This window comes from Mus caroli, unplaced genomic scaffold (assembly GCF_978045245.1).
Source record: "Mus caroli unplaced genomic scaffold, Mus_caroli_1 scaffold_18, whole genome shotgun sequence".
Lineage (NCBI taxonomy): Eukaryota > Metazoa > Chordata > Mammalia > Rodentia > Muridae > Mus > Mus caroli.
The window spans coordinates 36,581,003-36,598,025 of record NW_028227273.1 but is presented as its reverse complement, the minus strand read 5'-3'; the positions used below and the strand labels follow the sequence as shown (position 1 = coordinate 36,598,025).

General features: G+C 37.5%; 1 protein-coding gene across 2 annotated transcripts in view; it reads left to right on the top strand.

Annotated features, from left to right (window-relative positions):
- LOC110312287 (contactin-associated protein like 5-3) overlaps positions 1–17,023 on the top strand; it is a 604,300-nt gene that overhangs the window by 471,715 nt on the left and 115,562 nt on the right. For both annotated transcript variants that reach the window (XM_085832770.1, XM_085832768.1), the window contains exons 14-16: positions 81–237; positions 7,141–7,268; positions 7,464–7,634. In XM_085832770.1, coding sequence (XP_085688896.1) covers positions 81–237; positions 7,141–7,268; positions 7,464–7,634 — 456 coding nt within the window. The remainder of the gene's footprint in view (positions 1–80; positions 238–7,140; positions 7,269–7,463; positions 7,635–17,023) is intronic.

Below are 17,023 nucleotides of genomic sequence, written 5' to 3'. Positions count from 1 at the left end.
CACACACACACACATCATTGTGATCTCCACTGTAGCCTTTCCGTTTGCATTCATGACTTATAATACATTTTCTCTTTCAGATGGAGTCCCATTCACCTGGTGGATTGGGAGGTCCAATGTAAAGCATCCTTATTGGGGAGGTTCTCTTCCTGGAGTCCAGCAGTGTGGATGTGGGCTGGAAGAGAGCTGCCTGGACATTCGACATTTTTGCAATTGTGATGCTGACACAGATGAATGGTAAGGAGAACTTCCATTTTTCTATAGTGGTAGAAAAATGTTAACCCATATACAGAACTGTTACTAAGAGAGAAATAAGCACATACCAAATTCAATAGGGATTAGAACTGTGAAAAAAAAAAAAAGGCCTGGGAACCTGAGAGATGTCTCAGCAATTTAGAGCAATGGATGCTCTTCCAAAGAACCTATATTTGCTTGTCAGCATTAATATGTTGGCTGTTGGCTGACAACTGTCGCAATTACAAAACAGCTAATGCTTCTTATGGCATAAATTGCATGCACATGGTCCATGTATACATATGAGGAATATACTCATATACAAAAATGAAAAATAAAACAATAAATTGTCAGCTCTTGTATGTTGTGGAATAATAGTGAAGTTCATGGAACACTTTGTATTCTGAACTTTCCATTCTAAGCAAGGGATGCAATGAAATATGAGTTTTGCCATTTAGTTGGGTTTTCATTTTCCCCTCCCATGTGTGTGTGTGTGTGTGTGTGTTTGTCTGTGTATGCATGTGTGCAGATGTTCCTTTGTTTTTGTCAATGCATATGATTATGAATGTCTGTGGAAGGAAGCAAACAACATTCATTGATATTCCTCAGATCCCACCTGCACTTTTTTAAAAACGTCATCTGTTATGCTAAAAATTACTTTGCAGTTTCTACCTCACCTCTGATCATTTATTTCCCAAATAGAAGACACAAAACACTTATATTTAACATAAGAATTAATAGCATTAGAACTGGGCAGATAGCAATTCTCTATGTTATTTTGTCTACTTCCCTATCGATAACCCAGAGATATAACATGCCTTAATCCATCTAGGCTGCCCTTACTCAATCTGGACAGACCTTATGGCCAGTTTTCAGCATTCCTTACCCCATGGTGTCTTTCTCTCTCCTCCTTCCTTTGCTTTCCTCATGGTCCCAGAAACTGAAACTCCACTTACCTCTCTTCTTCTACTTAGCTAAAGGCTTTATCCATTTTAATGACCAATCAGAAATAACTTCAAGGGAAATGTTACAGAGCATCATAAGTTGTACATAAGAATCTCCTAGCTTTCTGGTTTCCATCTGTACCCAGAGCTGATCCTGTGCCACAGCGCCCAGAGCGGCTCCTGTGCCACAATGCTCCATACCCAAATACTGCCTACAGAAAGCTGGTCTCCCAGGAGTGCTGGCACACCTGTGAGCACAGGTAACACAAACACTTCTGCTCAAATTGCTGGCCCAAGAGGGACCCGCCCAGATTCATCAGGGCACAGGAACCAAAGAATTGGATACCCTAACACACTCACCTGAAAATGAAGACTCTGATTTAAAGCCACACCTCATAATGATGATAAAGGACTTTAAGAAGGACATAAATAACTCCCATAAAGAAAAACAGGAGAACACAGGTAAATAGGTAGAAGCCTTTAAAGAGGAAACCCAAAAATTCCTTAAAGAATTACAGGAGAACACAAGCAAACAAGTGAAGGAATTGAACAAAACCATCCAGGATCTAAAAATGGAAATAGAATCAATAAAGAAATCAAAAAAGGAGACAACCCTGGATATAGAAAACCTAGGAAAGATAACAGGGGTTATAGATACAAGCTTCACCAACAGAATATAAGAGATAGAAGGGAGAATCTCAGGTGCAGAAGATACAATAGAAACATTGACACAATAGTCAAAGAAAATGCAAAATGCAAAAAGCTCCTAACTCAAAACACCCAGGAAATCCAGGACACAATGAGAAGACCAAACCCAAGGCTAATAAATAGAGAAGTGAGTGAAGATTCCTAACTTAAAGGACCAGTAAATATCTTCAACAAAATTAGAGAAGAAAACTTCTCTAACCTAAAGAAAGAGATGTCTATAAACATAGAAGAAGTCTACAGAACTCCAAATAGATTGGACCAGAAAAGAAATTTCTCCTGTCACATTGTAGTCAAAACACCAAATGCACAAAACAAAGAAAGAATATTAAAAACAGTAAGGGAAAAAGTTGAAGTAACATACAAAGGCAGACCTATCAGAATTACACCAGACTTCCCACCAGAGACTATGAAAGCTAGAAGATCCTGGACAGATGTCATATAGACCCTAAGAGGACACAAATGCCAGCCAAATTCTCAATTATCATAGATGGAGAAACCAAGATATTCCATGACAAAACCAAATTTACACAATACCTTTCCACAAATCCAGCCCTACAAAGGATAATAGATGGAAAACCCCAACACAAGAGGGAAAATACACCCTAGAAAAAGCAAGAAAGTAATCTTTAAACAAACACAAAAGAAGATAGCCACACAAACATAATTCCACCTCTAACAACAAATATAACTGGAAGCTGAAATCACTATTCCTTAATGTCTCTTAACATCAATGGACTCAATTCCCCAATAAAAGACATAGGCTAACAGACTGGATATGTAAACAGGACCCAGCACACACACACACACACAAACGCACGCGCGCGCGTGCGCGCGCGCACACACGCTCACAATATTAAGATGTAGAATGAGGTTTCTCTATATTTGTCATCTAGTAAGTCTTACAAAGACACCAAGGACTAGTGATATGTGACACTTAGCCAAACCTGAAAGTTGCAGTCCATGGGCAAGCGCTATCTGAGGAAAAAATGTGGAGAGCTACTGAGAAATAACACTGGTTTACTGTTCTCAGTAGCTCACACTCAGACCTGAATCTACAAGGTGTGCCCTTTGTCTCCTTTGTCTGCTCAACTAATTTCTGAATGTATAACTTTAAGATTTATTTTAAAATAAATACACCTTTATTATAAGACATTCAAAGATTTTAGAATATATGAATAAAAAAATAAAATTTTACCTCACTAGCACTTTGAATTTTCATGTATCTATCCCATGTGAAAAGTTATTTTTATTTTTTACTGTTTGATAGTTTCATGTATTTCTATAACTAATTTTTGTAATTTTCCATTCCTGTCTCTCATCCTGACCATCTCCTATTGGAGCCCGTATCAGTAGGCCCCCACACTTACCTTCATTTCTACATTTTCTCTGTAGCCACTGACTTTAAATATACTTGCTTGTCCAAGTTTGAATGAGAGGCTACTTAATGTAGTATGGAAGTCAAGAAAACCCAAATTGGCCTCAGTATTGAGAGTCGGATGGTGGGGTGTTCATCCCTAAATGGAGCGTTTATGTCATTCTGTCTAAGTCTTAGGAAACATCACAGAAGAGGAATTGGGGAATGTTTAAAAGCCAAAGAATGATAAACATTCAGGGAAAAAGACAGATGTTGTCTGGACATGATATAGCCTTTTCATTAATGGATTGACTGAAGAAGATCTGGGTAATACCAGCCCCTGAAATCCTTGTGGATGAGGAAATGTCCCTGACACTCCACAGCTCCCTACCTTTATGGAGTTCTAAAATGGGGTTATAGTCAATCTACCGATGTATAAAACAATAAAAGAAAACAAATCAGAACTATAGGTTTTGAAGGTTAATTGTAGTTGGGGAGTAGGGGGTAAGCGTCATTTCATCAGTGGTGTATAGTCACTGACACATTGTCACCTGCCAAATACTCCTGCAGATAATGGTTTCATTTGTACACTACTTCCAAATATAAGTATTTCATAGACATACAGGATTTTATACTGCAGATTCACTTATTACTAAACGTGTATCAAATTAAGTGTATTGCATTTCAACATGTCTCAGAAAAAAAATGAAATATGTTGCAAATCTTTTCTTGACTTTACAAAATCAACATACAAACTATGACATCATGCTGGCTTTAATGGGTGCAGTGTCCTCCATATTCTGCTTTTGTCATTAATTATTTTCAACTTTCTATGATGAGGATTTGACTTGTAAATGACGTTTTGCCATTAACAAATAATGCAATATTAAAACGCCTTGAGTTTTGATTTGTATTATTTTAATTGTTTTACACATTGTTAGATTGACAAGAACCCCATTTTAGAATTGCTAGAGGATGGATTGTGACAGATTGAGAAAAATGGCTAGAGAGAGAGAGAGAGAGAGAGCAAGCCAGGGGGTGTGGTGGCACACGCCTTTAATCCCGGTACTTGGGAGGCAGGAGGCAGAGGCAAGTGGATTTCTGAGTTCGAGGCCAGCCTGGTCTACAGAGTGAGTTCCAGGACAGCCAAGGCTACAAAGGGAAACCCTGTCTCGAAAAACCAAAAAAAAAAAAGGAGAAAAATGACTGAGTCTGTGTACACAGATTTCCACAGAGCCAATACCAAGTAAAAAACTCTGGCCATGCAGAGTATGTAGAGAACTGCACACTCCTTGAGTGAATAACATAGTATAGGTATGTGATGGTCAACAAGGATGGCCAACTGGACATCATCTCGAATCACCGAGGACAGAAGTACGATTATGTTAACTGAGATGCAAGGACCATGCCAAGTCCTGTGGATTTAGACTGAGTAAATGGGGACAATGGAGCTCAGCGCCAGCATCCACCTCTTCACATGCTGACTGCATTGTGACTGGGTGCCACAAGCTGCTAATTGTGAGCCAAATTAACTTTGATCACAACACCATGAGAGGTAACTCATGCAGTGAAGGGAGGAGAGGTAGTCAGCCCTCACCAGAGTCACACAGCCACACCCAGAGAGATTCCTGGCAGCCTCCTCTTGCAGAAAAATTTCTGGAGTCCTCGATTAGCTGGGACCCAGTACCCTTTTTTTTTTTTCTGGCACAGGATATAAATTTATTTAATTAAAAATAGAAACACCATCAAAAGATTCTTCTCATAAGTCAAGAAATTTCAATATGCAGTTACAGAAATTTGAATTTAAATCATACACTCCATTTGAGATTACAAATCAATGTGTTACATGCTGATGTGAAAGTCTACTTCTCATTTCCTTCATGTTCCTTCCTGAGTGCGACTTTTCCCACCCCCTCCACCTTGGTGTGTGTGTGTGTGTGTGTGTGTGTGTGTGCTTACACAGTCCATGGAAAAGCACATGGCTATCTTAAGATGATCCCAATGAGTGTGTATTTAAAGTACAGAATTATCATTATGCACAAGGAAGTGAGTTAATTCTATTCCTTTGCACATCTACAGCACTGATAATTGTGACCTGATCATGTACTTAAAACAAACAGTTGTTTCAATTTATTTTTTTCCGGTACCTACCACTGCTATAGTCTGACTGCTAATTGTAATCAACCACTAAATTTTTGCTATGGGACAGGATATTCAAATCCTCCATTTGTCCTGTGTTAGCTCAATGATCTAAATCATTCAGAATCTTGGTTCTTCAGGTCCTGGTTTTATTTTCATGAATGGGGAAAGGCAGAGTCCTGTTTCTGGAAATTGCTTTCTGGGATAGCAAATAATTCTTCACATCTATGAAATGTGGCATGCGTCAGTTTTGAAAAACTATGTTGCTATTTATATTATTATTATTATTATCTATAGTATTACAAAGTCCTGAAGTAATTATAAGAGACAACATTCGTTTATATATTAAATTTATGTTTATGAAAATTGTAGATAAATACAATTTCACTGTAGTGAAATAAAAGACTGAATGCTTAAGAAAGTCATGGCAAAATAATAACATTTACTTAAACTATTAAATTCTGCGTAGAGTAAAATTATATGTCTGATTTTTCGAACATGGGGCTTCTGGTAAATGTACCTTGCAGTGGATGGGCCTGTTCTGTATGAGCAAAGCAAAAGAGCTGCGAATGTGTAACCAAGGAGGTTGTGCTCTCCCACAGCATCTGCCAAGGTGACCAAGGTGTAATCTCAGGGAGTCAGTTTCAAAATGATTACAAAGTAGCAAACTGAAACCCAATCAATTGAAATGTGTGGAGTGAGGAGAATGCGGGTGTGAATAGAGTAGGAAGGTCAGGCAGAGACCTACCCATAACAGCTCAAGGACTCAGGGGTGCTGTCATGCATGCAGCAATGTCTACAGAAGATAACCCAGCATGTGACATAAAAATGGGAAAAAGTAGTACAACAGAGCATCTCATGTTTCTTCATGAGAGAATATGTGTTTTTTTTTTTTCTTTACTACACTGCAGGTGTTTAAGTCACAAGACCATGGTTTTAGTTTAGCTTCAGAAGATCCAGATCCAGGTCTCCATGCTCAGCTTCCATGTATACTGGACTATCTCCACAGCAACAGAACACCAGCTTTTCACTTCCAAAGTTTATGCTCTGCCAAGTAGTTCCATCTTCACCTTGACTAAGGAAAAACTAGTTTTAAATGTCGAGGAAACATTGACTTTCTCTATTCTTTTTGTTTGTTTTTCTAATAAAAATAAAACTAGTAATTGCTTATTTGCATAATTAATAAGAACAGAGCCAGAGACTTTAAACAGCAATCTCTTTCTAAGGAATAAAGGAAAAACCAATTAACTATAGAGGTTTATTTTAACACAACTTAAAAGGTGATAAAGAACATTCAAACCTGATTAAAACCTGTTGGAAGATGATTTAGCCAAGTTCTGTGAGTCATTTTTGAAAGGGATTTGTGATATGTGCTTTCCAGTTAGTTCCTCAGATGGAAGATTTTGTTCTTTACAGGAAAGTGAAGTGATTTTTAATGTCACGTTAACACTTTAGTGAACATTTGGGTCCTCTTGGCCATAATCTGCACTGTGATCTTTGTAAATTACCTGTGTTCCTGCAAGCACATTTAGGGAAGATATAAAATCCAGTGGTGTTTGAAAGCAGTCCATGTGTTATGTAATTGGTATTCCAACTATTCATGTAGGCCCCCAAATAAAAAACCTTCAGTTATGTTCTTTCCAACCCTAGCCAGGCTGTATCCAATCCATAATCCTTTTGCCAAATATGGGTACTAGTACAGTATCTCTAGATAATATACTTTTTTTCTTTCTCCCTGCCCCTTAAATTTGTGTTTTGCAGGACAAACGATACTGGTTATCTGTCTTTCAAAGATCACTTGCCCGTAACTCAGATAATTATTACTGATACCAACAGATCAAAATCAGAAGCTGCTTGGAGAATTGGCCCCTTGCGTTGCTATGGTGACCGTGAGTTCAACACCTTCACCTTCCTTCCAACTCCTGCACCCATTTTCTGAATTGCATGAGCATAACAGATTTTGGCTCCCTTGTCCCTTTTCCCTTCCATGTCCTTCTAGTCTTAAAAATTACCGACAAGTCCATTGCTTTTTCATATCTCTCTAGAAACAAACCAGGCAAATTTAAGACCTCTCTGTTTCACAGGACACTTCTGGAATGCTGTCTCATTTTCTACCGAAGCCTCTTTCCTTCACTTTCCTACCTTCCGTGTGGAATTCAGCGCTGACATTTTCTTCTTTTTTAAAACCACTGCTTTATCAGGAGTTTTCCTAGAAATCCTTGGCATTAAAGACTTCCTCCGACTTGAATTGAGCTGTAAGTTCCATCATTTATGAATTTAATGTCAGTGGTCGACAGAAAAAAAGTATTCACTTTATCTCTGCCACCAGCCATCAGTACAAGTTTTCACCGTCAAGCTAGTATCACTGGCTATCAGTAAAATTAGCACTGAAGCTGTCAAACCCAGCTAATGTCTTAGGATAGTTTATTATGTTTTATCAACATATGCTGTTTCACCAGGATATGTGCATTCCAAAAGTAGCTGTGCATACCTTTTTCAGGCTCCATTCTCCATTAAGGCACAGATATTTCTTATCATTCACTTTAAGCTATAACACTCAAATATTACAATATACAGAAAACAGGGATGACTATTATTGACCATTCTCATCATGTTCAGGATCCACTTTACTCTTGTTCCCATGTTTCAGAAGTCATTTTTGGTTGTTTTGTTTTGTTTGTTTTTTGTTGTTGGGGATTTTTGTTTGTTTGTTTAATCTGGGAAAATAGCTAAACCAGTAAATGACTTTCCTGCAAGCATGAGGACCTGAGTTCATTTCACTGGAACCCAAGCAACATAGCCAGCATTTTCCATGACAGAGGAAGCATAGACAGGTTGAGCAATGGTGCTCATGTAGCAGGACTGGTGAGTTCAGATTTCAGGCAGAGATGCTGTTCCCAAAACTAAGTTGGAGAGTAATTGTGGAGGACATTGACCTCTGGCATTCATGACAAGATAACATAAACACACACATATACACATGTGCATACACATGATTTCTTATCTCCCACCAATAGAAGAGTGTAACAAGTCAGTGGAATTCATGCAGTTTTCGACCTCTTTCTTGTCAACAGCTGTATGTATGCAGGTTCAGATGCATGGTTTATACCTGTGTGAAGCCTTCCTCATCATCTGTGACCTCTGTGAAGTAATGATCATGAAGGCAAATGAACCCTAAACAAATGTGGATAGGAAGATTTTCTACTGTGAGACACTACATATCAGAATGCTAAGAACCACATACAAGTACCAAAAGGAAAAATAAATATAGCAACGATTAATTAATTTTTATGAAAAGAGAAAAACATTGCTCAGGTCTGTTTCAGTAATGATAACTTTAAAAATCTGTCCATACTTTGTATTTCTGCAAAGTTCTCAATGACTTCACTATAATTGATTTCTTGCACTTGTTCATGTTCAAATGAGACTACAAATTGGATTAGCCTTTCTACTATACAGATAACATTTTATTCTTTTTCTATAAATTTTTTGTTCCATAAAAACTCATAGATTTTCAAAAGCTTTCGGAGTATTTTTCAATACATAGGCAAGTTTGGAAAGCCCAAAAATTATATATCTGTCTTTACAAGGATCAATTCTATATAATTGATATAAAAAAATCCAAGTGCTCAAAAATCTTCCTAGAAAGTATTTTAATGCAGAATTGTCATAGATTTCTCTCCTGTTTAGTAGAAACTGAACAAAATCATCAAGGGTTCGCATTGTCTTGAGCTCTTTTGATTGTAGTGTTCATACCCAAGTATGCAAATGTTCTGATTACAGAAGGGAGGCAAAATCATAGAAATAAAAGGGATAGGCTTCTTTCTTACTCTTTTTTTTTAATGTTTCTTTTATTTTATTTTTTTAATTAGGTATTTTCCTCATTTACATTTCCAATGCTATCCCAAAAGGCCCCCCATTCTTACTCTTAAAAGCAAGCACACTCACCTGATCTTTTGTGGAGCCCGTGGACTATGTGCAGCTGTTTCCTTGGGTATAATGTTTCCTAAGTGTTAAGGTTTTTTTATTTGTTTGTTTGGGCGGTGGTGGCACACACCTTTAATCCCAGCACTTGGGAGGCAGAGACAGGCAGATTTCTGAGTTTGAGGCCAGCCTGGTCTACAAAGTGAGTTCCAGGACAGCCAGGGCTATACAGAGAAACCCTGTCTCGAAAAAACAAAAAACAAACAAACAAACAAAAAGTTTTATGACATTTTTTGATGTACTTATGCCATTTTTAAATGTATTTAGTTAAGGGTCACTTATATTTTGTTAACAATTGACAGTGACTTTGGGATGTATGTATGCATGTGTGCATGTGTTTCTTTGGTGGTGAACTGTTATATCATTAAAATTCCTTACCATTACAAGTGAATGGTGATTATGAAGAGCAAACAAATACACGGGGCTTGGGAGATGAGCTTAGTCAGTAAAGCACTTTCTTTGCAAGCAGGAGAACCTGAACTTTATTCCAAGAACTCCTGAGAAAAACAAAAAGCCTAATGTGGTATGCTTATAATCCCAGCTTAGGGTCAGGGGGCAAAGAGAGTCCTTTTAGCCAGTGCAAAAATATGCCTCACACAAGAAATTTGAGGGTTGGGGGCATGCTGAGGAATGACATTGACATTATCCTCTAGCCTCTCCATGAACGTGTACACAGATGAATCAGTACCCGTGCACAAATGTGTGCCAGCATATTAATGAATGGGCGCAAACAAACACATCGATAAATAAATAAAAGTAACTGTTGCTTTTGGGTTCTTTGCACTGAATGGTCTCTATTACCTATATCCCACCTGGCTCTTACTCTGCTCTTGCCATAGCTGCTAGAGCATAGTCTCAGCATCCTTCGTCCCTTGTCTAGGTGAATGTTCTCCAATAGTTTGAGGGAAGTGATTGAGCATATCACAGTGATGTTACTGCATGAGATACCCTTGAAAGCTAAACAAACATTTTATCTGTGGATACTAGAAACTTGAAAGTTCACAGAAAGCAGACAATTAAATCTGCAGGAGATCATGTTGGATGGGTTGGTTACTTTACACTTTCTTATAATCTAAGAATCCCAGCTGCTGCTGATGGAAGCTCTTGTGATTTAGTTTAAAGGGGGAGTGGGTGGGTAGGGGATTGGGGGGGTGGGTATGGGGGACTTTTGGGATAGCATTGAAAATGTAAACGAGGAAAATACCTAATAATAATAAAAAAAAGAGTAACCATCATAAAATACCATGTTATTTTCACATTCCTTTCTCTGACCATTGTTTCACACATCACACATGTTAACATTGTCAATGACAGAAGATAAAAATATTCACCTTATATAGATAATATGAAAAATCATAATTCTTCAATTCTAGTTGTCCAAGTTTGCTCATTTTTAAAGGTTGCTCAGCTATTATTAATTATTTATTGATGCTATCTTCCTCTGTTCCTGAGCATTAGGAAATGTTCTTATTAATATTTTTTATTTTTGTGGATTCAGCATAAGTACATTATTTCACTCTTCCTTCCAACCATCCCATAAATAACGAGTTCTTTTTGCTCTCTTTCATATGTATGGCCACATTTTCTGTAATTGTTGTTACACATATTATATGTGAATAAATAAATATAACTTGCTTAGTTCATAAAAAAAATCTTTCATACTGAATTTTGGTCATACTGAAAATCAGGTTGACTACCAATCATTCCATAATATAGGCATAATAACCTCAATGTGTATTTAACAACAACAACAAAAACTCCCTGCGTCTTTTCACTGATATTATGGTGTATTACCATAAGGTTATGAGAAATGATTCTGTGTTAATTACAGATCAGTGTCTGGTTTGTTTGTACTTTGTGTCAGTATACGGTTCCACTTGTGCTATAAATTTTTTAATTCAAATTAATATATTTTTTTGGTTTTTTCGAGACAGGGTTTTTCTGTATAGCCCTGGCTGTCCTGGAACTCACTTTGTAAACCAGGCTGACTCAAACTCAGAAATCCGCCTACCTCTGCCTCCTGAGTCCTGGGATTAAAGGTGTGTGCCACCACGCCTGGCAATATTAAAGTTCTAAAACACTATTATGTAATTGCTTGGTTTTACTATCATCATGCTATCAAATATTAGTTACAAAAACTCAAACATTTATTATTAGATTTATTTAAAGTGTAATTCCTAAGTCTAGGGATATAGTTCAGTAGGAGAGTGAAGGACTAACATAGATAAGACCAGAGTTGAGTCTCTGTAGAAAATAAATAAATATATAAAAATAAAATCATAAAACTTTAAGTCATTATATTTGCTAAACTCATTAATACTATTGTTGTTCTTGTTATTGCTATTGCTATGAAGGGAAAATTTCAAACAAGATATCAAGATGTTTACTTTTGTTAGCCACAGATAGAATCACATTGCACATTAAAGTAGGTGGAATTTTTATGCTAAAGTTTTCATAGCAAGGAACACTGTAAATGAGCTACTTGCGAAGGCAGAGTTTTTTAACAGATGCAGTGAGTCAGAATAGATAGAGTCCCATCTCCAAAAGAGTACTCCTCTTAGCTATACTCAACAGTTTCCAAGGTTGATATATCTAAATGAGTGGACAAAACAAGGAAGGTGAAACTTTCAACCCACTTCATTCTTGGTCCTTTCTAACTAAAGTGTTTCAATTTTATTACCTTGAGTTTGGTTTATGCAGGGTATGAAAAATTAGACAGCCATGGTGTCCTTAGGTCTGAGTCAATGTGCTCCAGATTGGATTGTAGGAAAAATAGTGCTTCTTGCAGTAAACTCGCATTGGCTGTGAAGAGAGAAATAGATACCTTAGCATGATATTTCTCCCTCTCTCCTTCCTTCTTTTTAGTGTATATCTGAGTGTGTGTGTGTGCTTGTGTGTGTGTGTGTGTGTGTGTGTGTGTTTGTGTGTGTGTAAGAAAACTGATAATGGTCAGTATCATCCTCAGAAATAACTTCTACCTTCTTTGAAACAGAATCTCTCATTGGCCAGGCTTGGCAGCCAGTGTACCTCAGAGATCCCCTTGGTCTACCTCCCTAAGGCTGGGATGTCAAGATATGTCCCATGCCTGGGCCGTTCATGTGGGTTATCAGGATCAAGTTCAGATACTCAGGCTTGTGAAACAAGTACTGACTAAGCCATCCACAAATGAGTGCCAGCATGACATCATCAAAATAGCCTAGATTATTGAGTCTAATGTATATGTAAACACCTGTTACCCCTAGCCCCACATTGCACATTTTCCACATATTCATTACCTTTTTATGCATCACAGAATTAGTGGCTCTAAGATGTCCATGTGATGCATTTAGCTGCAGTCACTCTAAAACTCATTTTTACTGGCACACATAGGGATGAGAATTCACTGGCAGTGGTTACATCAACGTGTGCAGACCACATGGGCCTTACTTTACCTCCGGTTAAATTCTTCCATAAAGTGAGATGTGTCTAATTTCCTCCCTCTTCTCACACTCCTAAGTATCTCCTTCAGTCCAAAGCTTGCTATCCTCCTGAAATGAAATCCCTTCTACACCTGATGTTCAAATAGTGTGCCTTGTATCCAGCTTGTTTGAGCACCATCATATCAGTGACTGTGACTAAGGTAGAAAAACTATCCATGGTTCATGCCAATGCCACGCCTACCTGAGGAAGGCACTGGATCCCACTAAGACCTTAGAGAAAAGTAAGAAGCAGTAATTTCTCACCTTTATAAATCATGGTGAGGAACCAGATATTATCTTTTCATGTACAAACTTCTGTTTGTGTTGAAATAAGCAATTAAAAAAATACCAATGAGGCAGCATCCATGGGCTGGTCTGAGGACCCCAGCACATATATAGCAGAGGACTGCCTGCTCTGGCCTAAGTGAGAGAAAACGCACTTAAACCTTGAGAGACTTGAGGCCCCCAGAGAAAGGGGAGGCCTGGGGCAGAGTAGCACCCTCTAGGAGGCAAGAGGAGGAGGAATGGGATGAGAAACAGTGCAAGGGGGTAGGAGGAAGGGGGGGGTGTCAAATGTTGGATGGTAAATAAGTGAAATGAAATGAAATAAAATAAAATAAAATAAAATAAAATAAAATAAAATAAAATAAAATAAACCTCCTGAGCCAGAAAGATGGCTTGGTGGGTGAAGTCATTTGGCACCATACCAGATGACTTGAGTTAAATCCTGGGAATCTACAAGCTAGAAAGAGAGAGCTCTACTATTTTTAAGAATATTAAAAAGCACCCAAACTTTGTAATATTATTGAACACAGCATTGTTATCCCAAGTGGTCTCTAAAATCAATCTCAGTGTGATTTAAATAGGAAGGAAACCAGAATTTCCTCAAAATTTATGTATGTATATGCGTATATATTATGTATCCATAGATAAACATAAGCAAACATGTTTTGGAGTGTTTGGTTTTTATTTGAGAGTGCATGAATGTCTTGCTAAGAATATTACCAAGATATTGATTTGATAGCATTATATTCAGAAATTTAGAACATCATAAAAGTTAAAATTGCTAATAATTAAATTTCATAGTATTAGTGACTGATTCTTCTGGTTTCATACTAGACTGTGTTCCTTTACAATCAAACAATACTATCTCTAGTGATTACTGTAGCACAACTCAGTATCTAACATGCAGATGAGGAAGATGGTCAGATTAGCTATTTTTGTTGTTGCTGTGGAAAACATTCTTCAGAGAAACAACTTAAGAAACAAAAGGTTCATTTTGGCTCAGGGATTGAATATATAGTTCTAAATGACAGAGAATGCATGATGCCAGAAGCCTAAGACAAATGGTCACACTGCATATGCAATCATGATGCAGCAAGAAGTGAATGCTGCCTGGCCAGATGGCTCAGTGGGTAAGAGCACTGACAGCTCTTCTGAAGGTCCTGAGTTCAAATCCCAGGAACCACATGGTGGCTCACAACCATCCTTAACAAGATCCGACGCCCTCTCTTCTGGTGTGTCTAAAGATAGCTACAGTATACTTACATATAATAATAAATAAATTTAAAAAAAGAAATGAATGCTGGTACTCAGTTTTTTGTCTATGTTTTAGCCATAGTTATCTCCAGCACTAAAAGATGACATAGCCTGTATTAAGATTATTATTTGTTTTAGGGTTTTTTGTTGTTTTGTTGTTGTTGTTTTTCAAGACAGGGTTTCTCTTTGTAGCCCTGGATTGATAAGATCTTACTATGATCTTGAAATATTGGAAAACAATGCCTAAAGATTTGATAACATGGAGACCTGAGATCCTGTCAAGATGACAATTCAGATTAAGCATCACAATGAGCATGAAGAAGACACAACTATCTCCAGGGACAGAGAATTGAGGTTGGAGGCACGGGTTAAAAATAAAAACTCTAGAAGCATATTTGTCAGATTTAAGTCTTAACTCTTATAGCCACTATGGCAACACAGCGCTTACACCTGTGCTCAGTTCCCTCCCTGATTAAATAGCCCTGTCTATCCAGTGTGTAATGAGGCTCAACTGAATTCAGTGATGGAAAATACTTAGCGGTGTGTTTGGCTTGTGTCATGCATTTAATTGTTATAATGTTACTGCTACTATTGCTTTATTAATTGTCTTTCATGTTCAAGAGGAATGAGTTAGACATTACTGGTCTTTTTGAAAAAAGTAAGTGTTAATAAAAAGGGTTTAGAAGGATCCTAGGACTCAGATGTAAAAATCAAAAGTAGTTGCTGCAGCACAGTACATGTCCCTTTGACTAGGCCATTCTTGGTTTTGCAAGAACTATGTGTACACAAGCACAGGGCTGGTCACTGGGCTTGTAATAAGTAAGTGTGCCTCTGCAGATTACAGGCCACAGAACTTGCTATACCCAAGCACAGTGCTAGTGGTTTAGTCCATGAGAAGTCAAGATTCCTCTACAGCAGGGGTTCTCAACCTTCCTAATGCTGTGAACCTTTAATAGAGGGCCTAATGTTGTGGTGACACCCAACCATAAAATTATTTTCATTGCTACTTCTTAACTGTGATTTTCTACTGTTGTGAATTGTATTGTAAATATCTTATATACAGGATATCATATATGTACTGATATCTGTCTATGTATGCAGGGTAAAAATTCACGACAATGTGGGGGAGAAATTCTCTCTCCATGCTTAGACTTAAAAGTTTTAACTGCCCATCAGACAACATATCACAATTTTACTATTGTTATGAATCATGTTGTAAATATCTGATATGCCAGATATGTGATATTTGACACCCATGAAAGTTTCATTCTACCCCAGAGGTGTAGAACCACTGGTGTAAACTTGCAGACTATTTGGTAAGACACACAACTGTCAGATCATAATGTACAGGAGATGCAAGATACAGCCAAGGTCAGTAGAGACAAGAGGTAAAACTAGGAGACAGAATGGGTCAGGCAGAGCAGAACCACAAGCCTCCTAAAATGCTTTTAAGGCCAAGGTTGTAGGGAAGATTTTACCCAAATCTTTAGAATTTCTCCTCCACATTGTCATACACAGACAGATAGACAGGTGAAATGAAGTCATCAGTAAATGTTTCATTTTGAGATGAGCAAATTTTCAAGGTGGAACTATTGAGCTGAATGAGAAATAGAAACTGTGGCTAGAGAGATGACTTAACAGCTAAGAGCTCTTGCTGTTGATCTTACAGAAGACCAGAGTCCAATTCCCAGCACCTAAATAATGATTTTAGACATCTACATGGTAATGCAAGTTTCCTGGAATCTATTACCCTCCTCTGACTTCTGTGAATATCAGACACTAATGTAATACACAGATACATGTAGATAAAAGTTGTATATACATGAAATAAATAATAATATTTGGAACAAAACAGAAAGAGAAATCAAGGCTGGCAGGATGGCTTAACTGACAAATGATTGCTTTATAAGCATTATTCTTTATGCTTAGAAATCCCCAGATAGCACTTGGTAATAAGAAGCTTTGCCTTTGCAGACCAGTATCACTAACTTTGGGGGATAATAATTTTTGCTGAGCTTTTTCTCAATGATAACTGAAAATAATTATGCTCTCCCCCAAGTGTTTTAAGGACAAAAAAAAATAAGAAAGCATGTACTTTGTGCTTTACAAAGTTACTTCTAGCTCTCTCTGTGTAACCTACATGGGTATTTCCACCACTCCCATAAGCACTATTACAGTCACCATCAGCACCATCTCCTCCATCATCCTTTCCTGATTTCTAAATCCATCAAATTTTCACTGTGACTATTATCATTACCACTATTACTGCCACCATCAGTGCCTTTAGCATCACTATTACCACCACTACCATCCAACCCCACCATTATTTTATTGGTCATTTGTCTTATTGCTAAAACAAAATACCTGACAAGAACAACTTAAAGAATAAGGGTTTTATTATATAGGGTCCTAGTTTCAGGGTACAGTTCATCATAGTGGGGAAAGCAGAAAGACAAGAACTTGAGGTAGCAGATTACATTATGTATGCTGTCAGGAAACAGAAAATCGTGAATGCTACTGTTCAACTCAATTTCCTTTTTGTATTTAGTTCAGGATTCCAACCCAGTGAATAGCATTACTCACATTTAGGTGATCTTCTGTCCTCAACTCAATCTATATAAACCTTCACTAAATACCATGGCAGGTGATACTGCTGTTCTAAT